This window comes from Lytechinus pictus, unplaced genomic scaffold (genome assembly GCF_037042905.1).
Source record: "Lytechinus pictus isolate F3 Inbred unplaced genomic scaffold, Lp3.0 scaffold_19, whole genome shotgun sequence".
Classification (NCBI taxonomy): Eukaryota; Metazoa; Echinodermata; class Echinoidea; order Temnopleuroida; family Toxopneustidae; genus Lytechinus; species Lytechinus pictus.
Window position 1 is genome coordinate 10,273,714 of NW_026974140.1, and position 23,987 is coordinate 10,297,700.

General features: G+C 38.2%; 1 protein-coding gene across 3 annotated transcripts in view; it reads left to right on the top strand.

The window, feature by feature from the left end:
• The first annotated feature begins 216 nt into the window (after positions 1 to 216).
• LOC129260677 (leucine--tRNA ligase, cytoplasmic-like) overlaps positions 217 to 23,987 on the top strand; it is a 43,645-nt gene continuing 19,874 nt past the window's right edge. The window contains exons 1-13 of one of the 3 annotated variants that reach the window (XM_064114396.1): positions 217 to 577; positions 4,694 to 4,868; positions 7,715 to 7,802; positions 9,757 to 9,837; positions 11,247 to 11,375; positions 12,390 to 12,551; positions 14,129 to 14,373; positions 15,197 to 15,422; positions 16,066 to 16,230; positions 16,808 to 17,002; positions 18,685 to 18,914; positions 19,871 to 19,953; positions 23,288 to 23,426. In XM_064114396.1, the coding sequence (XP_063970466.1) occupies positions 4,723 to 4,868; positions 7,715 to 7,802; positions 9,757 to 9,837; positions 11,247 to 11,375; positions 12,390 to 12,551; positions 14,129 to 14,373; positions 15,197 to 15,422; positions 16,066 to 16,230; positions 16,808 to 17,002; positions 18,685 to 18,914; positions 19,871 to 19,953; positions 23,288 to 23,426 (1,889 nt within the window). In that variant the 5' untranslated portion in view covers positions 217 to 577; positions 4,694 to 4,722. Of the gene's footprint in view, positions 694 to 1,080; positions 1,447 to 4,693; positions 4,869 to 7,714; positions 7,803 to 9,756; positions 9,838 to 11,246; positions 11,376 to 12,389; positions 12,552 to 14,128; positions 14,374 to 15,196; positions 15,423 to 16,065; positions 16,231 to 16,807; positions 17,003 to 18,684; positions 18,915 to 19,870; positions 19,954 to 23,287; positions 23,427 to 23,987 lie in introns of those variants that run through there. The other 2 variants (XM_064114397.1, XM_064114398.1) reach the window with 2 other exon arrangements.

Genomic DNA, 23,987 nt, shown 5'->3' on the forward strand with positions numbered 1-23,987 from the left:
TAAATTATAATTTGCATAATTTATGTAAATTAGGTAATAATAAACAAGGATATCCCAATTATTTTATGACAATTTTCTTCCCTTTCTTTCCCTAAGTCTTTATTTCAAATTTTAGGGCAGTTCTGGTTAAAAATATATTCTGAAATACTTGTTTTTACTATATCGACATAATATGCAAATTTATGCAAATTACTTGCTTATTTGCATAGATACAGCGTGTCTCTTTGGATGAATCTTTTTCTTTTGACTCAAGGAACATTTGTGCCAAGTGGGACATTTGTACTAAAAAATGCAGCGTTCACCCCTTTTTTTGCAGTTAACAAGTCTACTAGTGGGGGAAGTTACAAATTGATGCAGAGGTTCGAGGCTTCGAGCCCTGGTCACGTCTTTCGGTTCGACGGTGACGTTAAAGGTCGGTCCAGACGTAAATAATCATATCTGATTGATACACGTCTGACAAACCTCAAATACACACACGGTACGGTACGTCGGTACCCTATCTTTGAAACTAGACTCCTTAGCGCTTGCCAGTGTACTGGATATACACATGTCATTGCATCAGAATTTTCGACATTTGGTGAGTGTTTCATTGCTCAGTGATTTGTTTTATATAAGAAATAAAAATCCCAATCTGTATTGATTCATATGATTTTAGTTTTTAAATATGGTCGTCGATAATCAGTATTGGTACCGGTACGAGTATTTTTTCCAGGTTTTAGCGTCCGAATTCGCGTTCACCGGGCCGGGATCGGTCGCGCATCCATCCATCTGTTTGCACGGAGCGATAGGGTAAAAAAAGGCGGAGCTCGGGCGCGGCCCGCGTGTGAGCTGCATGCTGCTGCAGCAGAAGTTCTTGGCGCTAATGCAGTTTCGCACCGGCCGATTAATTAAAGGGGAATCCAGCCTTGGTCGTAAAATGTTGGGTTGGAAAGGAGAAAAATTAATAAAAAAACAATGGTGAAAGTTTGAAAGAAATCAGACAAGCGATAAGAAAGTTATGGCTGTATTAAAATTGAGATCCTGGGCCTGGCTTAAACTAAAGCCTTAACTTCTTAAGTCAAGACTATGTATGTCTATGCTGTACTCCCTGTGCTGTAGTCATGGTAGTAAAGTAGGTAACCCAGGGAGCTGTCAAGATTTACAAGTCTATCTCAACTGCAATATTATTTAACAAACAGACCACAGCTAACAATACATGAGCTGCTACACTAGTCAGAGTCCTACTACTAGTACTACCTAACCCAGGGAGCTCCCGCCCGCTGCGCGGGCGGGAGCCCAGGCCAGGGGCTTACCCACTCACACTAATACGAGGTTCGTATATATATACAAACCTCGTACACCGGACCGTGTTTGACCGTAGATTTTGAAGTAGTCGGCAAACATTGCTTCATTGCTGAAGTAATATTTGCCGAAACTCCTTCTCGCTACGCACCGGGGCTCTTTCCGGTAAGTAGCAATACATAACAAAATTATACATATCATATTTAACTCATTTAATTTAAAAAGAGCAAATTTCGCTTACCTCGGCCTAGCAAGTGACTTCGTTTGTCTCTTCTACGGAAATACAAGGAAGCCCGTTGGTGGCGCTAATAAATTTCACAACCTTGATTCAGCTCCTCGGTAATTTTATAACTGTGTCTAAATTCTTTGAATGCGCAATTCTTATGATTAATTTACTAATTATGGGCACCAATAAATAAAATACCTTCAAAAACATAATTCAGGATTACTATTGGCGATGATAACACTTTTGTTGCAATTAATTTAAAACGATGACTAATATAATTTTTTTTTTTTAAATACACATGCCTGGAACGAAACCAGCAGTCCAAGCAGTATTAACGAACGTCACGGTATACCAAAGTCTATACAATGAAAAGATTGGACACTTCACGGACTTCGCGTAATGCCTTGCGTCGATTTGCGTGTAAAATAGTGTAGGTTCCTAATCTTTCCCTTGTCGTGTCTTTGATATGAATATAAATCGCGCGCCCTCTTTAGGCGAAAATTGATATCTACGCTGACCAAATTTTATATCCGTGAAATCTTCACTAAAGATCAAGAAAATATACATATTTTTAAGAAAAAACTTCAAGGAGAAGTCACGGAAGGATCTAAATGATTCGGTAAGTGTCATAGCAGAATGTGAAATACCAGATTATTGGTGATATTTTATGTGGGCAAAAGCCCACTATCTTTTTGACTTGTCGTGTGTGTCGCGTGCATATGACTGATATTCCTTCGCACGCGAGATGATATGAACCCATGGGTGGGGCTTACCGTGTATTTGACCATAGTCACCGGACTAGGGTGATTTATGGTCTAAATATTTCTCCAAATGAATTGTGAAAACAGAAAGTATGCAATTACCACGATTATATGGATGAAGGTCTAACGAGTGGCAGTTTCCTGACATCTGGGCACAGACTGGAACCTCAAAAAAACGAAAAGTTCTCTCCTTCTACCCCCGTCTCGATCGGCCATTTTTGTTATGAATTGTAACAAAATGGCCGATCGAGACTGGGGTAGAAAGAGAGAACTTTTCGTTTTTTTGAGGTTCCAGTTTGTGCCCAGATGTCAGGAAACTGCCACTCGTTAGACCTTCATCCATATGATCGTGGTAAGTGCATAATTTCTGTTTTCACAATTCATTTGGAGAAATATTTAGACCATAAATCACCCTAGTCCCGTGAGTATGGTAAAATACACGGTCAGCCCTGTGCGGGCGGGAGCTCCCTGGGTTAGGTAGTAGGACTCGGAGTGTAGCAGCTCATGTATTGTTAGCTGTGGTCTGTTTGTTAAATAATATTGCAGTTGAGATAGACTTGTAAATCTTGACTGAAATTAGCGACCTAAGTCTTGGGAACGCACGAGCAGATCGTTTGGTTTGGTCGTTCAGTCCTTTTCTCCAGCGTTGAGTTGAGCGAACCACCACCATTATGACTGAGTCCTACTCACTGTTTGGTTAGTGCACTTAGACTCGATCAAAAGGTTGTGAGTTCGAATCCCAGCTCTCCACTTTAACCAGAAAGGCCCAGAGTATTTTCTGTTGCCTATAACGGTCAGCTACCGACTGATTAACTTAGTCTTAGATATAAAATGTTTCCTATTGTCAGAAGAGGTGCTGCTCTAAAAATAAGGCTCATTCCTATTTACTGTTTTAATACAGGAATTGTATTTTGTTCATAATGATTTTTCCACAGAAGTAATCTTTGTGTAGGAAAGTTCATTCACCTGTCAAGTACCAACATGTACATGATGTGGCTGTCACCAATCGAGTGTGCTAGTCAATGTAAACTGGTGTTTCAAATTTCATAACTTTACCAAGATTATAGGAAGATGGCAAGTCATATAGACGGTGAAAGAAGAGAGAGAGAGAGAGAGAGAGATGGAGAAAGAGTGAGAATGCAACAAACACCCCAAAAATTCTAATGACCCCCCCCCCTCCAATAAAAAAAAATGCCCCGTTTTAGAATTTAGAATGTTAGTCAATAAGTAGCTTTCTATCGCCAGCTCCAGACCGAACGTCAACATGAGTGCAATTTCTTCGATCTTTACTTGTCCAAACAATCGGATTAGGTTGGTTTATTTTGTTTTTTTCTACTTCTTGCATCATAAAATAATTTTGTTGGGAGGGCTCTAGATATGAATCAATCACCATGCGATCATATTTTTCATGAAATCGTTTCTTAGATCATGTAAATTGGAGTGAAAGTTTTAATTTCCATGATAGCGTAAGTCATGTTTCCCAGCGGAAATCGACGAGGCTGGCCGCCGTGACTGCCGGGCAGCACGTCGGCTGAGAAGCCTATAGCCAATATACTTTTAGCTATCGGTGCAACGCAGGTATTTCGTTTATGAACATTGTTAGAATTGAATTTTGTGTTTATAGGTATTTTAAAGAAAATACTGTAGGCTTAGTATTTTCTTAGCCTGCAGCAATTATATCCCGATTGAGGAGTTTGCCTTGCCTGCAGTAACAGGAAGAAGAAGAAAAACTACTTGAACTTACTTAGGCCTAACAAAAGTTAGTATTTTTGAGAAATATCTCTAGCTCTGTGTAAGTTCAGCCTGCGCCGGCGCCTGATGTTCGCCATTTCGGATGGATTCAGCGTATACGATGTAAATTTGGTCACCTGATCTGAACATTTAGTCATGTGATATCGCCGAGGGCCCCGTAGTGAAAATCGAAAGTGCTTCTGCGAGAGAACGAAGGAGGTCTGCACAACCTCGATACGCACCAGTTAACTCGTAGTAGCTAACGTTCGGTGTGCGGGTAGAAAGCTCCGTATTTTTGTGTGTCCGGGGGGGGATTGAGGTCATAGAATCTATTTTTAGCACTGATCTGTAATTGCTGTCTATGTCCTCCAGGGTGAATTGGGAAGTGAAAAAAACATGATAATCTCAATTTATCAAGACATGATTTGTGTTGGTTTATGAGGATATCCTTGTTTTCTGGGACAAGCCAAATTTTTTGGCCAGCACTTACATACAGTAAAAGCTTGCAGGTTGATTTGTGTGTGCTGTCCAAGCGATGTGGCTGCCTGTGATGCAGTACGATGAAACAACTTGATGTTTCATTGTCTGGCATTACTTTGCTTGAAGGGTGGCAGGGTTTGATATATCCTGTTGTCTTATATTGTGATGTTGAAATCCCAACTTTGCCTTCACATATGTTTCACTTCTCGTGTAGGTGAGGACGAATTGAAGGGGGTTGGAAGAATGACAGAGTCTGTGGGAACCAAGCGCAAGGGAACCCATAAGGTTTCTACCTTGCAGAGCATAGAGGAGAAGATACAAAAGATATGGGCAGACCAAAAGATCTTTGAGGAAGATGCACCCAAAAACTTTCAGAAACCCGGACCTGGGTAAGTATTTGCTTTGGTTTTGATTCATTTTGTGCTATCATCCTTCCTTTAACTAATCTTATTATCAAAATTTTAATAAAGTAACAGAAGTCTATTCAAACAGACTAAATGTGTGTTTGTGAAATCTAATTTACTTCTCTATTTTGTTTTCTTGGGTGAAACTTGGCAATACTAGAAATTTCTGTAAAAATTATATGTGGAATACTAATATCCATCTGGAGTTTCTGGCTTAATGCTGGTATGCAGCTTTTGGCTCGAAACTCACTGTTGCATTACTTTTTATTGAACTTGATTATATCACACTATCCTTCATTTGATCATCTTACAAGTTTTCAGAATTGATTTGCCTGGAAGCTCTGTAGGAAGCTAATTTCTTTGCTTAGGACAGAGCTGCCAAGTAGTACGATTTTCCCGTATTTCATACGGAAATCAATTTAAAATACGGCAGTATGCTTTTTCATGATAAAATACGGGAAAAAACAAATTAGAGAAGAAAATGTATTGTTCCCCCCCACTACGCATCCGGGAGCTTTTGGGCGGAAACAATATGGCGGCCAGCCCGCGTCACTCGCAACGGACTTCGTATATCCATGTGTGTATGTTTTCTGCATGTGTGCGGTGCTTGTAGCATCAATTGTCTATGTGTGGGACCGAAGTAAATCGGTGCTCCAACTTGCCAATGTATATACACGTGTGTGTGTGTGTACGTGTGCATGGGACATCAACATGTGTGTGTATGTGTGTGTATGTGTGTATAATTATGTAAAGTTATGTTGAAGCTTGATTTAAAATGGGATGCAATGATAATACATTTAGGTTGATTTCTGTTTTCCTGCAAATCATTGATATAGCCATTTAACATTAATTATTATTGAAATACATAGAGGGTTGGGGACTCAGTTGAGTTATTTTTTTTTTCAGATATAAAAGTATAATTTTAAGGAGTTTCATTCCGTCCTTATTTGCTTCAGTTCTTGGTAAATATATATGTACTTTTTTGCATATCCTTGTTGATATGAAATGAAGATTTGTATTTTGTTTTGTATTCATCTGCAGTTTATGTAATTCATTTGAATGAAATCCTTAATAAAAACATATTGAAAAAAAAAAAAAAAAAACATCGTTGATTGAACGTGTGTCGCATCGCATCGCGCATTGCATCGTTTTCATCTGTGCACTGTGCCAGTGGTGTTTTGTGGTTTGATTTGAGATTTTATCGTGGAAATCATCAAAATGTCTTCTAAATCAGCTCAACCACGCAAACAACATTTCAAGGAGGAATATTGCAAACGATGGAAGTGTATCATTGCGTCAAAGAGGGACCAGTTCAGTGCGAGATGCACACTTTGTGAATGTGATTTTTCTGTGAGCCATGGAGGAGCGAATGACATTCAAGCACACTTGAAATAAAAAATGCACAAGTCACAGGAGGTAGGGAGTTCTGGTTCTTCAAATATTGCGACCTTCTTTCAAGTTAAGTGTTAAGTTCGTTGTGGAGTGTTCAGTATTCAACACAATAGTTTACGTGTGGGGCGCAAATATAATGCATGCATATTTATCTCACATGGTAAAAATACTGATTTTTTGTCAAAATACTGATTTTGGGGGATAAGAATTCTGAGAATGCAAAATACAACTTGGCAGCTCTGTTAGGATATAATAAAATGTTTAACTATGTGCTATTGTGTTCTTCAATAATGTTTCATATTTCAAGGTAGCTAAATGTAAGTTTCATAAATTTGAGTTATATAGAAACAAGTTCTTTATATTTTTCAAGAACGATTTATTGATGTTTGTTTTGTGTGCAGTGATGTTATTATGTCTACTTTAGATTTTCATGTAAGGTACCTTGTCAAAATTTAGAGACACATCCTTCCCAGAGATCCTGCATACAGCTTTTCTTTACAAATCATCACATTTCATCACAGGCAAAGTAATGGGGATTGCAGGAAAGCTACAATGAAAAGACACATCACACCTTTACAGTGGGATTCCTGCTTAACCCTAAAAGGACCGGGGGGGGGGGGGGCGGAATCCGCCCCCCTCGACATTTTTCGCGATTAATCCACCACGCGAAATTTTTTTACCGCGCTGCTCGCAGACTTTTTACTTTCAAGTCTCGCGCAACTTTTGAGACCAAATTGGAGATGCCCGGGTACGCGGTTATGAAATTACGCAACATTATGTAAGTGCATGTCAGACCCAAATTTGCTCAAAAACGTGAATTCATGTACAAATTCAATGCAAATTGTGTATTTAGCAAAAATTCATAAATGTATCATTATTTCTACTTTTACTGATTAAAATCAATTAATTTTGTCTTGTTTATGATCAGAATTAAGTCTGCAATGTAAATTTCCATCAAAAAAGCAATAAAAAACAAAAAGTAAAAAAACAGAGAAATTAAAAAAACAATAAGATAAATAAGAAAAAAATTGTGATACCAAATTTTTTTAATGTACATTTGATCAGAATCCTACAAAGAGTCTGTGAATGAATATTTAACAATTTAGGGGCATAATAAGTTAATTAGAGCAAATGTTTTATTTCATGCATAAATTAGCATAATTAATTCATTGAAAAAAAGTCTTATTTTTTCAGAAAAATTAATCATACAGCCTTGTAGATTTTATCGCACACTACCACTGCAAATTTTTGTGGCGCTTGTGCGATCGACGGCCGAGATCTCAGGGGGGCGGAATCCGCCCCCCCCCCCCACTCGGCTGTGAGATGGGTCCAAATAACCCGGCTCTTTTAGGGTTAATGACACTGCACAGACTTTTGACAAGTTGCCTACGTCTGCTGGACACAGTATTAATGAAAGCTTGTCTTTGTTTTTGATACAGGAAGGACAAGTTTCTTGTGACCTTTCCTTATCCCTACATGAATGGGAGACTTCACCTTGGTCATACCTTCTCTTTTTCCAAGGCAGAGGTATGATTCATTATTTGTGTCATCTCGGGAATTTTTTTTTTCTTTTAATGTTTTGTTCTTTGAAAGGTACAGTTTGTAGATATACATATGTTCAGAAGAGAAGTTTTGAGTGAATTTGTAACTATTTCTGATATCAATGGCAAAAAGAAGCTGCTGAAAACTGCTTATCTAATAAAAGAGAGCCAATGGAGTAAATTAGAAAGTAAAAAAGGGGCCAAGCTTTCGATCCTAGCAGAATCTTCGTCGGAGGCAAAATGACAAACGTATAAAGTGGAACAACCATAATATAGACCACAAACAAGCTACAGCAACACTAGAAACAAGGAGACAAAAGGGGCATTAGTGAGTAGAGAAGACCAATCAGGTTAGTGAAGGGGATGAAAGAAAAGGAGTAGGCAGACACAAAGGGAAGTTAGTGTAAGTAAGGCCAAGAGGGATTAAGATAATGAGGCAGGCAACATCAAACAGGATCTGGAACAAAACAGCGATAGAGGGATGAATAACTAGAGAATTAGTGAGAGGTGGGTCAAACAGGTTACAAAGAAAGGCATAATAAACTGGTGCATAAGAGTGGGGGAAAAAAGGAAAAGAATGGGGAACAACTGATAATGTGCAAAAGACATATAAGTATATATGAAAAATATATACATATATACTTATATGTCTTTTGCACTTTTGACTTTCTATTTCTGATATCATAAGGATTTTTTTATTAGGGATTCAGGAGGATTTAGGGGTCAGTATATATAATGGTTAGATTCCAAACATTCTTTCATTTTCTTTGGAGTCATATATTGCTACCGTACCTCAGAATCAATCCCTTAAAGTAGTCGCCTAAAGATTTAAAAGTATTTTATAATGATTATTTTTTTCATCATTGTAAAGGGGAAGTATTACTTGTAAGATAAATGTCTTCCCTATTTGTCTCGCCCACCAGAGGTGAAGGCGAGACTTAGGGATCCAAATGTCGTCCGTCCGTCGTCTGTCGTCCGTCCGTCACAAACCTTATGACACATAACTCCACAATCGTAAGTCACTTTTCAACCAAACTTGATTGGTAGATGGACTGGGGGGACCTGCATGTTATGCTGCAGTCAGAGGTCACATGGTAAGGTCAAAGGTCATTTTCAGGTCAACTTTAAAGTATAGATGCAAGACTCTCTTATGACACCTAACTCCGCAACCGTAAGTCACTTTTCAACCAAACTTGGATGGTAGATGGACTGGGGGGGGGGGGGACCTGTAAGTTATGCTGCAGTCGGAGGTCACATGGTAACTTCATAGGTCATTTTCAGGTCAACGTTAAAGTTTACATGCAAGACTCTCTTATGACACCAAGATCCGCAACCGTAAGTCACTTTTCAACTAAACTTGGATGGTAAAGAGACTTGGGGGGACCTGCATGTTAGGCTGCAGTTGGAGGTCACATGGTAAGGTCAAAGGTCATTTTCAGGTCAACATTAAAGTTTACGTGCAAGACTCTTATGACATGTTATTCCATCCCAGTCATTTCACAATCAAGTTTCGATACAATTCTGTTGCGTGCCCTCGCAAATCACGATATTTCTGGTTATTTTCATAAGTGGGCGAGACACAAAATCGCTTTTGCCTTGTTTCACAATAGTGAATGAGGCTTGCAGTAATCATCTCTCAAAAAATTATATATTTTCAATCCTTATTTCTGCCTTAATCAGTCCTCTGTTGAGCTACAATATATAAAGTGACATCACACCCCGAACACTGCTGGCTGCAGCTAATACATTGGTTAGTTACTTCGCACAAATTTGCATTTTTATCTGTCTGTATGGGGTATCAAAACCTCACAGACATTTCAAAGATATTTATCGGGCTAAAATTCATTCACAATATATTCACATTTTTTACATAACCAATTCAATTATAATTGTATCACCTTTCTTGTATGTTCTTCCATTATTTTTTTTTCTTGGTTTAGTTCATAGTTGGATATCTGAGAATGAAAGGCAAACATTGCCTCTGGCCATTTGGACTTCACTGCACTGGAATGCCCATCAAGGTAAATGATTCTATTTCATCAATGTTAATTATAAGTCACACAGCGCAACATTTATTGAATAGTGTGTTCTCCAGATAAGGATGTTTTTTGTGACTCTACAATTACAATAGTAGTGATAATAATGTGGTATTTATTAGGCCCGTTTCGGGTACACGTGTACACGCACGGTCAAGTCAGTGCACGTGTACTAAATTCCATCACCGTGTACACGGTAGCATCTGCATAAAGCTTGCATGGGACTACAAAATCAGTGAACAAGCTCACAGCCTCACATTAAATCATAGTTCTCAGACACTGCACATATTCTAATTACTAATATGTCAATATATTTCAATTAATCTAGAGTGAGTTCACTTCCAAAATCGCCGATTTAATCCACATACATTCTGGAGACTCAAGTTTTTGTACCACGAAATGGGTCTGCTCCGCCTCCGGTCTCGAAAGTGTTGCTCAATCACACTCATAGCCAATTTGAGAATCACCAATTGCAACAGCGATCATTGCTACAACTTCTGTGTTATACGCTCGTACACATGTGCTACAAGCCTACAAACAAACGCTCCTCAAATTGGCAACAAAATAATGAAAATCAATCGATAACTTCAGTTACACTTAATTCTGCAGCGATCTGTGCATGCACGTACGGTACAGTATACAAAATGCGCATCCAACGAGCGTCGGCGCTAGCAGGGCCCTGCACTGATTTTCTTTTGCATTCTTTATTAATTTAATGCGCTGCTAAGCTGAGTAAACTTTTAATTTGCACCAATTTTTGTGGATTGATACTTCAAACTTCTCTGGTAAGCTTTAAAACCGTGACTTAGGCTATATAGACCCCCTTTTTAATGACATGTTGATGCAGGTCCGTGTCGACATGAAAACAACTCGCTCTCAGAGTGTTTACAACGTGTACACGTGTACACGACCGAAAAACACGCCGTGTACACGTGCATCAAAAATGGACTTTCAAAACGGGCCTAGTATTTATACTTTCGACGTATCTAAGCGCTTATAGATTAATTATTACTCCCTGGGGAGTATTCCTGTGCACACTTTGCACAAGCTACAATGACTTACATCTTACCGCGTACCCATTTAGCACCTGGGTGGAGAGTGTGGATTACTACCTTGGCAAAGGACGCCAGGCCGCTGTGGGATTCGAACACATGACCCAATGATTACAAGGCGAGAGTCAGAACAACTACACCACGACACTTCCACTCTATAGATAAAAAATGTTAACTTCAGACATCATTGGAACACAAAATACCTATACATTTGATAGCCAACTATTTATCACCTTGTTCCTTTTTTCATTGGACAGCAACACTTACCAACCGGAATGTAATGTATTGTGCAATTTAGAAATAAGAAAGAATTGTTTCCCTTGTTATATATTTCTCCAACAGGCCTGTGCTGACAAGTTGAAGAGAGAGATAGAAATGTTTGGTTGCCCTCCGGTTTTCCCTGTAGAACAAGCTGTAGTCCCAGACGAGAAAGATGATCCAATCATCAAAGACAAAGCTAAAGGAAAGAAGGTAAGGTCGCTAGCTACACTAGCGTACCTACGGGGGGGGGGGGGGCAGAGGGGGCAGTCTGCCCCCCCCTGACGAGCCACAACCCATGAAAGAACTCCCCCCCCCCCTGACGAGCTTGAAGACCTTCTTTTTTTTTTTTTTTTGCTTGTCAAATTTTTTTTCTGGTACGGAATCCTTCATTTGTGATTGAAGACCTTTTTTTTTTTTTTTTTTTTTGCTTGTTAAATTTTTTGGCGGACGGTTTTGTCCCCCCTGTGAAAAATCCTAGGTACGCCACTGGCTAGCTATCAAACGTTTCTTCCATGAAGTTTTTTTTTTATGTTTTGATAAAATTAAAAATATGATAAGAAATTTTTATACTTGTCATGACTTTCCCTTTCATGATCAAAATATAATCTCATTCTTTAGATTACATGATCGTATATACGGTGCAGTTTTAAGCTTATTTACCTGTAGTTGCAACAAACAAGTATTTCATAAGAAAGTCTTTAAAATCAAGTTCAATTGTCATCGTATGCTAAATCTAGATCTGGGGGCCGTTTCATAAAGCTGTTCGTAAGTTAAGAGCAACTTTAAGAACGACTGTTGATCTTTCTTACGTGCTTAATCATTACCAATGAATATACCATATTCCAAAAGAAAGGTTCACCAGTCGTTCTTAAGTCGCTCTTAACTTACAAACAGCTTTATGAAAACACCCACCTGGTTAGTGACATAAACCTAACTGTAAAATCTAAGCTAAAAAATGACTGCACTGACAATCACTTACACAGATAAGCACATGTGGTACAGTGTATCATTATTGCTTTGAAAAGACCTGACATTTGACTGGAATATGGTGCTTCTTTAATCAACTTCTCAATAGTCCCACATTTTCTAACTTAAGAATTAAGCAATTGTTTTTATTCCTACATAAAACTTTTGATGGTCATTTTATTAGTTTCTCATTTTTATAACGTTACCACAACTTGCATTTTTGTTTAAACATAAATCAATTGTTTATTTTGATCGCAGAGCAAACTGGCAGCCAAGACAGGAGTGGTCAAGTGGCAATGGCAGATCATGGAAGGCCTGGGGATACCTGCAGAAGATATCCCAAAGTTTGCAGATGCCCTCTATTGGTTGGACTACTTCCCTCCTCTGTGCAAGAAGGACGTCTCTCGTATGGGTTGTAAGGTAATTATATTGTTGGTTTTCATCCACTTTGCCAACTTTCTTTTTGGTCTCATCACACATGGTCTATTCCTAGTATCTATTTAATGCCCCTTCTAGAACTCATTGCATGGTGTACCTCTTCTGTACTTTTCCAAACCACCATGCAAACTTCAAATATTGTCTAATCCTAGTATGTCTTCATCCAGTCTGTCTACTAACCATTTAGCCTATTCACTATTTTGTCATATTTCAAGTTAAGCTATAAGATACCAGTTTTGTCAAATAAATAACCACTTCGTCTCGCATCACTGAGTCTAAGTGATTAGATGAACTGATTTATGAACCAAATTTCATTTGACAAAGTGCAAAATAATAATAAGATAAAGTGGAAATTAGACTATCCAGGCATTAGACTACATACCAAGTGATTGTTGGAATAAATGGTAGTTAGGCTTAATGATTAGTTGACAAAGTGGGCTTAATCATGATGGTGTTTGACAAACTGAGAATTAGACCATCTGCTTCTAGACCAAGTGGCTACAAAATCACTGTAGTACCTGTTGGTACACCTTTATATTGATCAAAGATATTGAAGGGTTTTTTTCATTTGTTTCGTTTTGTTGTGTTTTTTTTCATTGATCAAGATGTTGGAAGTTTCTTTCTGTTTTGTTTTTGTTTTAGAATTGTTGAAATAGAATTTAAATTAAATTAATTTTTTTTTTCAAATACACTGTAGTTGAATGAGATTTGCTGGTGATTTGTTATCCACTGCTTTGGAGGGGTTCACAGTGGTTTGGGTAGATGGCCTTTATGATTATGGATTACATATAACTATATTGAATGAAGAGTAAGTCCTGATGAAAAACTTTCAGTTCAGCATGTGGTGCTGAAATTAACATTAATATCTGCATGGGAGTTACTTTCCTGCTTCTGCTGATTTTAAGATCAAGTCAAATTGTATATTACCTTGGTCAAGTAACACAAAGGTAAGCAATTAATCGTACGCTTGATATTAACAATTGATTGTACATTGTAGTCAATGCAATCAATCATAGAAATATGTTCTACGATCATTGCTAAGCTTTGTGTTACGGGCCCCTGTTCTGTTTTGCAACTCTTTACGTCTGTGAATGGTGTATCATTGTCCCCGTGTATGCTGTCTCTTTGTTTGCTTTATGATGCTCCCTTGTTCATTAAAAGTTAACATTTATCAACATCGGCAATATGAATTAAATTTTTCATTGTATGGAATCTTGGACTCTGCGACTCTTGTAATGGATGGACTTCTGGGGGCATTTAATGAAAGGACTTGTTGATGATTTATCCCGCAAGTATGTTTCATATTACAGTGATGGCAACTGTGTTCTCGTCCAATCAAAATAAGGAAAGTTGTGAGATCTGACATCTTGTCAGACAAAAAATGTTGATGAATTGCCCCCCCCCCTCCCCCCCCCCCCCCCCCCCCCCCCCGATGAACCATACTGGCCCATGTTCTGACCAACATTTCTGTTTCCTTGACAGTACTGCGTAATCAGTGAGCAGGACAGGTAACAATAAATTTAGTAATTATTTTGATATTGTATTCTTTTGATGATCAGATTGACTGGCGACGTACATTCATCACCACGGATGCCAATCCATTCTACGATTCCTTTGTGAGATGGCAGTTCCTGCTCCTGAAGAAACGTCAGAAGGTCAAGTTTGGGAAGCGTTACACCATCTACTCACCAAAGGATGGCCAGCCTTGCATGGATCACGACAGACAGTCTGGAGAGAATGTAGGACCCCAGGAGTACACCTTGATCAAGATGAAACTCCAGAAACCATACCCACCGAAGCTCAAGTGAGTATTTCTAGTCATATCACTTTGGATACACAGTCAGAGATGCCAATTGCTCCTTTTGTAAAAATATTTTATCCTCTATTCAATATAGAAATACTGCAGGTTTTGTGAAAAATACTTTATTTTTCAAAATGTACATGTCAATTGGAGAAGGTTTAAACTACTCTTATATACCCAAAATACTTTTCTTAAATCATCCTTCAAGATACTGTGATTCTCTTCACTTGATTGGCATCCCTACACATTTCGTCGGTGGTCATCCGAACCGTCGTATGTGTGATATGACAGTTGGGATGACCGCTGACAAAATATGACCGCGCGCATTGAAATCGCGGTCAGTCAAAACGTTGTATTGCTCTGTTACAGTACATGTTTCCAATGGGATTTGCGCATTTCATTAAAAATGTGTATGGCATCGCCATGAAAATCCTCTCATATCTCAGAAAGTGAAATAAATTGCTGCCTATAAATTTAGTTATGAATAGAGTAGAACTTGTACTTACATTTTCTGCAAAAATCTCAAAATCAATTTTTTTTTTGGAACAAAATTGACTAATACGACGGTTCGGATGACCGCCGACGATTTGGTGATTTCAAGGTTGGTGTGAGGGTTGAAAGCACTATTTAGAGTGCCTTACATCACCTAAGCTGAGTTTATAAAAATGAGCCTAATTAATTTAATGATAGCTATACACAGGGAGATACATTACAGGGCCAGCTTCATTTTAAAGAAGTAGTAGTATTTTATCATATTATATTGGCAGTGTCATTCATTTTGATCATGTTTTTCAACTAATCCATGAAATGATGTATTTTATTTCAGGAATTTAGAGAGCAAGGATGTATTCTTGGTTGCCGCTACCCTCCGGCCGGAGACCATGTACGGTCAGACGAACTGTTGGGTGCGACCTGACATGCCTTACATTGCTTATGAGATGGCAGGTGGAGAGGTCTTCATCAGCACCAACCGAGCTGCCAGGAATGCTGCTTTCCAAGGAATGACAAAGTCAAATGATGTTGTGGATGTCCTGGTGGAGCTAACAGGACAGGTAGCTGACTGCTGAATTCTCTCATTCCCATACTAGGCCCGAATCATTATGTTTACTTTGAAAAAAAACATTTTACACTAATAAATGGATAGTTAGGACTAACAGGGGGGGGGGGGTTAAAAAGAACTTCCCAAAAGTTGCTGACATTTTACATTTCACATCTTTACATCCATGAAATGGCCATCTATTTTCCCGTAAATTGGTTTGATTTAGTTGGTGCCTCCAAAAATACTATTCACTTAGAGGTAATATTGAGTCACCTCTACCCATAGTTTTAACCAGAAACCCTCAAAATCAATGTGTATTCGTATACTAGGGATAAACTAATAACTTGATTTATTTGTTTGGCTCCTATTTGACCAAGATTGCTAAAATTGTTGCATAGATACCAATACGGATAGAGATGGAGAGCTGCACCAAATAAGCAGTAAAGAAAACAACAAAAACTAGTCCAAAGCTGTGTAAGCCTTCATAAGTTTAAGTACTTACTATTGTTAGTGTCATTTTCCTTTACATATTGTTTTCCAGTTTGTTTAATGATCACTAAATTTTATGTTTTGTTCAGGGTCTTTTTTAAACCTATGTGAATGAGCAATTAAGAAATCACCATGTTGAATAATCAAATTGATGTTTACTCACTCAGGATATTATGGGCGTGGCTTTGAGTGCACCCCTTACCAAGTATGATAAGATCTACACCTTGCCTATGATGACAATAAAGGAAGGTAAAGGAACAGGCGTGGTCACCAGTGTACCTTCGGATGCTCCTGATGATTTTGCTGCCCTCAGGGACCTCAAGAAGAAAAAGGTAAGGTGCATTGGTACCTTATTAGAAGCCAATATTTTGATTGATTGATTGATTGATTGATTGATTGATTGACTGATTGACTGACTGACTGACTGACTGACTGACTGACTGACTGACTGACTGACTGACTGACTGACTGACTGACTGACTGACTGACTGACTGACTGACTGACTGACTGACTGACTGACTGACTGACTGACTGACTGACTGACTGACTGACTGACTGACTGACTGACTGACTGACTGACTGACTGATTGATTGATTGATTGATTGATTGATTGATTGATTGATTGATTGATTGATTGATTGATTGATTGATTGATTGATTGTGGTGATAATAATGAAAAAATGATGCAAAAATGCTCAGGATTTTACTTCTGCAAGTAATGATAAATGAACACATTCAAAGTGCATGGTAAGATATGTGCAATAGGTTGTTTAAGTTAAAAATAATCACACTTTTGTAGATGTACATTACAAGAATTTAACCAATTTGAAAATAACACATAATTAACAGATAATGAAATCAAACTATATTAAAGTGAAATTACGCTCATGTTTGTTGTGCCATGCAGGATTTCCGAGAGAAGTATGGTATCTCTGATGAGATGGTGTTGCCCTTTGACCCCGTACCGATCATAGAGGTACCTGGATATGGCAACCTGTCGGCAGTCAAGGCGTGTGATGAGTTCAAGATCAAGAGCCAGAATGACCGGGATAAACTCCAGGAAGCCAAGGAGAAAGTCTATCTCAAGGGCTTCAATGAAGGGGTAAGACCGGGAGAACATTTCAAAAACATATTTTGTCATTGAATTTCACTGACTTATGTTATAAGCTATTGAAAAATTTGCATCTGATTGGCTGACAGCAAATTTGTCAGTAAAAATTACTATTTGTGTCATGAAATATCCCCCTGGAGAGCATTACATGAAGAGATTTGTCATTGATTTTCACTGACTTCTGGGCCCCGTTTTACAATGAGTTACGATTGATCAATCAATCGTAAGTATTTGTAAGACGGGGGCCTGATGTATACTATTGAAAATCCTGCCACCTGATTGGTTGAGAGCAAGTTAGTCAGTGAAATTTTCTGACAAGACCCTTCATGAACAGCTCCCTTCAGTTTTGAGAATAAAAAACTTATTCTGTTTACTGATATCAATGACAATTCATGCAATCTGATACACACCTAGAAGCCTAGATTATCCAGCAGTCTTCAAGATATTTGGCAACCTCCCCCCCCCCCCCCCTTCCAGATGAGAATCAACTGCATTTAGTTTTGCACAGCTCAGTGTGAGAATGGAGATTGTATGAAAATGAGACCTTAAAGCGGAGTACAATGTTCATAAGCATTGCATACTATTACCCTAGCTAAAGCTCAGCTACCCTAATTTTGAACTTCTGCATTCATTTAATTCCTTCCGACTAGGTAACCATTTATGATGCCAGGGCCCTCTAACACAAAGATACAATTAATGGAAAACCATGTACAAAATTGTTAAGTGATTAAAAATATTAAGTATATATCTTTTCTGTTACATCTCCGCTAGATGAAGAGAGGCAGTTGTAGATTACTGCCTTTTATATGTGGATGTAAAGGGATCATCGTTAACCCTCAATCTCCCGGGGTATTTTGATTCTTGTCAATCCGGGGGGGGGCCATTATGACCCCCCCTTAAGATCTCGGCCGCCGATTGCGCGAGCGACGCAAAAATTTGCACACTGGTAGTGTGCGATGTAATCTACAAGGCTGTATGGTAAAATTTTCCAAAATAATGAGATTTTATTTTATATGATTTAATTATGCTAATTTATGCATAAATCATACTTTTTGCTATAATTCACTAAATAAAGCTCCTAGAATGCTAATTTTTGGTAAAAAAATTCTTTGTAGCAATCTTAACAATCGCAATTAAAAAAACTTCGGTTCGGAAATCAATTTCTTATGTATTTTATTGTTTTATGAATTTCTTATGTATTTCTTTGTTTTTTTACTTTTTGTTTTTTATTGTTTTTTCAATGGAAATCATTCCAGACTTAGTTCTGATCATAAACAAGGCAAAATTAATTCAGTTTAATCAGTAAAAGTAGAAATAATGATACATTTATGAATTTTGGCTAAATACACAATTTGCATTGGATTTGTACATGAAATCACGTTTATGAGCAATTTTGGGTCTGACATGCACTTACATAATGTTGCGTAATGTCGTAACCGTGTACCCGGGCGTCACAAATTTGGTCTCAAAATTTGCGCGAGACTTGAAAGTAAAAAGTCAGTGAGCGGCGAGGTCAAAAAAATTTGCGCAGCAGATATATCGCGAAAATTGTCAAGGGGGGGGGCCATTATGGCCCCCCCCCCCCCCGGGAGAATTAGGGTTAAGTATTATTCATCTCCATTCAACCAATCTAGTATCCGCAAAGTATTAATCACTTGTAACTTTAATCGCAGGTCATACAGGTCGGAGAGTTCAAAGGTCAGAAGGTCAAGGACATTAAGAAGGAAGTGAAGTTGAAGATGGTGAAGGACGGGGATGCAGTGATTTACTACGAACCTGAGAAGAAGGTTGTTTCTCGTTCAGCGGAGGAGTGTGTGGTAGCTCTATGTGATCAATGGTACCTTGATTATGGGACACCGCTATGGAGGGAACAGGCCGACAAGATGCTAGAAAAGATAGAAACGTGAGTCAATCCATACCAATAATAGAACAATTTGATATGATTTGTTGGTTCCATGACATTTGCACCGGCGGCAATTGCTCCATTGTAAATTCCATACGCTAATGGAATGACCAAATCAACACTGGATTTAACACTATACGGTATACCCTATCCTAAACCTAACCCTGAACCTAGCATAAAACCCCACTGCAACCCTGTCCCTAACCCTACATCTTAGACGAAATAAAGCCCGGAGCAATTGTCGCCGAAGCATATGACATATGGCCTACCCATTGTTATGATTATACCTTTGACAATAGAGGGGGGTGCTGCCACTGTATGATGACATGATTCACATTTTGGTACAGAATTTAGTGGGATTTCCTTCATTTTGATATACCAAAATTATTTGTCCTTCATCTTATATATGGTTTTCAGGGAATGTCATATATTTTAGTAACCATAGTCATGTGTTACATCTGTGATTACTTACATGATATTGACGTATTAAAAATGTTGGAGATAGAGCTTGGCACTTCAGAACGTAATTATAATAACGCCCCAAGCGCAAGACTTTATTTCAGTTAAATCAAGAAAAGCGAATTTAAATTTCTGTTAGTCCATAAAGGAATTTGTTCATTTTTTTCATTTTATTATTTCTGGTACTTCAGGAGCCCATTTCAAATAGATTTGCAACTTTTATAACTTTGGCATTATGAATGTTACCATGGTAACAGGGCTCAGCAGCCAGTCAAAATCAAGGTTCCTGTGGTAGTTACAATAATGGAAAACTTTCTATAAATGTAATTTTTAATATGATGCAGGACTGAGGTTGGTACTCTGAAATGAATTTCTTACAAGATGGGCTCATCTGTAGCAACAATTTTGTATGTTTGACAATTTGACCAAGAGATGGACTTTGTTCATTGTTATAATTCATTTTGAAGGGTAAGACATTCATTTTTTAATTCATACAGCTATGCAGAAGAGACGTACAAGAACTTTGTTGCTACATTGAATTGGCTACATGAACATGCATGCTCTAGGTCATACGGTTTAGGTGAGTTAACTCTTCGTGTGTTTCGTTCGCATCAATACACACCCGTAGACGTGTTGCATTTGCATTTTTGCACAACGAGATACCTCCCTATTGATGACCCTTTGTCCGGTAGATTTGTAGTTTCGTAGTATTGTTTTTTACCTATTCATTTTCAAAACCATTAGGAGGAAGACTCAATTGTACCTTCTTTACAATTAAACAAGAAATCTATACATCCTCCTACAGACCCAGGAAGTTCATTTAACCCTTATTAAACTGGGGGGGGGGGTCAATTTGACCCCCCCTCGACAAATTTTGTCACTACGCCGTCGCGCCAAATTTTTTTACCGCACCGCTCGCTGACTTTTTACTTTCAAGTCTTGCGCATTTTTTGAGACCAAATTTGCGACGCCCGGGTACGTGGTTCCGAAATTACGCAACATTTTGTAAGTGCATGTCAGACCCGAAATTGCTCAAAAACGTGATTCCGTGTACAAAGTCAATGCAAATTGTGTTTTTCAACCAAAAATCATAAATGTATGATTATTTTCACTTTTGTTTGTTTTAATATATTTATTTTATGCTATTTATGATTGCAAAAGGGTCCCTGACAATGTTCATCTGAAAAAACAATAAAAAACAAAGGTTTGAAAAAACAAAGAAATACATAAGAATTTAAATAACAATAAAATACATAAGAAATCAATCATATTTTTGGAATTTTTTTGTAGATATTTGTTAGAAATGTAATAATTGATACTCCCACCAAAAATTAGCATTCTTCTAGCTATAAAAATTTAGTTAAAGGCAAAAACATACACAAAAAACCAAAGGTACGGTACTTGAAGCTACTGTTGATCTCGATGGAGAGTTGTAGGCATGCAGAAGTCAGGATGCAGTATCTACCCTTTTGAAAACCAAACTGGAGTTCATCAGGAATGAGTCACGAAGAGGATTTTTCAGTTGACGTTTCAGCAGCAGTTCTAGTACCTTGGAGAAACTTGGTATGAGGGAGATTCCATGATAGTTTGATGGGTCATGTATTGGTTTACCCTTGCCTTTGTGTGTGGGTATAGAGTAGCACAAGGGCTCGCTTCGTTGGTTCGGGTATATGAGACAAAGTCATTCATGCATTGAACAGTAGAAGGAGAAGACTGCGACAAATTTGGCCAGAGAAAATTACATGTTCTGGCATGATATTATCAACCCCGTTGCTTTGCCTTTCTTCAGAGAGGAGATGACAGTATCAAGGGCCTTATGTGAAGGAGATAGGAGAGTCAGTTACCTTTGAATAGACAAGAGTGCTTAAGTTAGCGGATAGAACATCCTGTGACCTTGAGCTACTGCTATCATCCTTGGCAGGAACTGTCCCTAGTTTTCTGAAGCGCTCATCAAAGCCTGTAGTGACGTTTTTGCCATTATATGTAACGCCTCCAATTTCCGATGACTGTTTTCTGCGTAGATTTCTCACTCCTACGGTTCTCCTTAATCAGCTTATAGAAGAGAAGGGTTGCTGTGGGAATTGGCAGATTCAATTGCTTTGTGGGTCTGATGACAAAAAATAGCCCTGGAATGCCTGAGACTCCTGTGAAAAAGTTTCTTGGATGTGATGTATGCTACCCACTCTTGGCTAGGTTGCAGGGGTCTGCGTGTAATCTTCCAAGTAATCCAAGATCTATGAGCCTGTTTAAATGTTTGTGCAACCTTGTTTGTCCATTCCTTCTTTCCATCTTGTGGGGGAGTGATTTAGATACCTGTAACGTATTCTCTGAGAATTTCAAACATTCGGTCAATACCAGTTGTATCTACAGTGCGTCCCAGAAAAAACGAAACCGAGATTTAGCGATGATTTATCATAACTTAATCACAAATACAATAGACAAATGACCTACCAATGTAAAGCTTAGAATCTCCTCTTTCATCTGATATTACTTAAATTATTCCTCATTCACGCATGAGCGAGCAAAAACAATTTGAAGAAAGGATACCAAAAACTCATTTGGCGGGGGGTATCTGAATTTCAAAAAGAAAATCACATGTCGTAAAAGTTCAATATCTGCTCTTCAATTTGATACCTCAATTACAGAAAATGGTCAAGAAATAACAAAGTTCTGGTTATTTGGAATAAGGCTTGAATTTCCATAATTTCATTAAATAAACTGTTTTCACCAGTTTCCCACAGAAGCTATCGCATGGTTAACAAAAGACTTAATGCATGGCTGATCGTAAACAAAACGGAGTGTCGAGTGACTTAGAACGCTAGCCTGTAAAACCTCTTCATTTTATGAAATTATTGAAATTCAAGCCTTATTTCAAATAACCAGAACTTTGTTATTTCTTGACCATTTTCTGTAATTGAGGTATCAAATTAAAGAGCAGATATTGAACTTTTTAAAAATGTGGTTTTCCTTTAGAAAGCCAGATACAACCCGCCAAATTACTTTTTGGTATCCCCTCTTCAAATTGTTTTTGCTCACTAATGCGTGAAGGAGAAATAATCTAAGTAATATCAGATGAAAGAAGAGATTCTAAGCTTTACATTGGTAGGTCATTTGTCTATTTTATTTGTGATTAAGTTATGATAAATCATCGCTAAATCTCGGTTTCGTTTTTTCTGGGACGCACTGTATAGTTAAGGAGGGCAGAGTCAGGAAAAGTTCTGCAGGCAATACTTCCAGGGGATGAGTATAGACTTCCTCAATATGATTACAAGGCCATTCGATCTTGAGGCGCTGCAGTGGCTTGGAGCTTGGAGCCACAACTCCATCACTAGAGGCTTTAGAATGATCAGGAGGACTGTCACCGGCCGATGGTCAGAGGTATTCATAGGATGTTCATCATGAATGGCGAGATTTTGGAAGCGGTTAGAGAGGTGTACAAGCATACATGTAGCACATCATACCTAAATACAGTACATCTATGTTTCTGGATTTGATTTGAGTTTGATAGGCCTCATGAACTGTATGTTTATTGGTTCCATAATTATTATAAAAATGATAATAGCCGGCTTTGTATAGCACTTTTTGTCTGTGGATACAACATGCTATTTTTACCTAGAATTTAGCTAGAGCTACCAGTTCTTCAACAGCGCTCATGCCAGGTACCCATTTACCTCACCTGGGTTGAGTGTAGCACAGTGTAGATAAAGTTCTTGCTGAAGGAACACATGCCATATATAATTTTGAACTTGAACTTGAGTTAGCTTCGGTCGCCGCGAAGATAGTTTCTGCATTTATAGCAAACATTTTTGATATCTTTGGTAGATGAGCTGAACTAATGAGCAAAGAAACAGCAAATATGATATATATTTATTTGCTGTTGAATGAGATATATTGGTTTGGCTTGTATTTTTCAGGTACCAAATTACCATGGGATGAGCAGTACCTGATAGAATCCTTGTCTGATTCTACTATCTACATGGCTTACTATACAGTCTGTCACTTGCTTCAAGGTGGAGTCTTTGATGGTCAAGGATCCAGCCCTCTTCATATCAAGTAAACAGATCTATTTGTATGATTCAATTTGGGTTTTGTAACTTACATGTAGGACATAATGGGCGGAATTCACAAAAGTGGTTTGAAAATCTATGGTTGAATCCATGGTTTATGCAGATTTCCTGTATAAATTACGCTTATTTTACAGCGTATATTAAAAAATGTCCAATGCTGATGCACGCTTTTGTCACAGTGTGCTAAATTGATGCCTGTTGCCATGGTTATCCACGCTATTTTATTCATGAGTCCACTGTGTTTAATAGAGTCCACTCTTCAACAGTGGACTCATGAATAAAGTAGTGTATCTAACCATGGTAACAGGCGTCAATTTGGCGCACTGTGACAAAAGCGCGCATCAGCATTGGAATGTTTTATACAGGCGCCCAATACATGCTAAATTAAGCGTAATTTATACAGGAAATTTGCATAAACCATGGATTCAACCATGGGTTTTCAAAACCACCTTTGTGAATTCGGGCCAATATGGCAAGAGATTGTTGTCTTCACGGATAATCAATGGTGATGGGCGTGACAGAAGATCATGAGGTTGATAATGAGGAT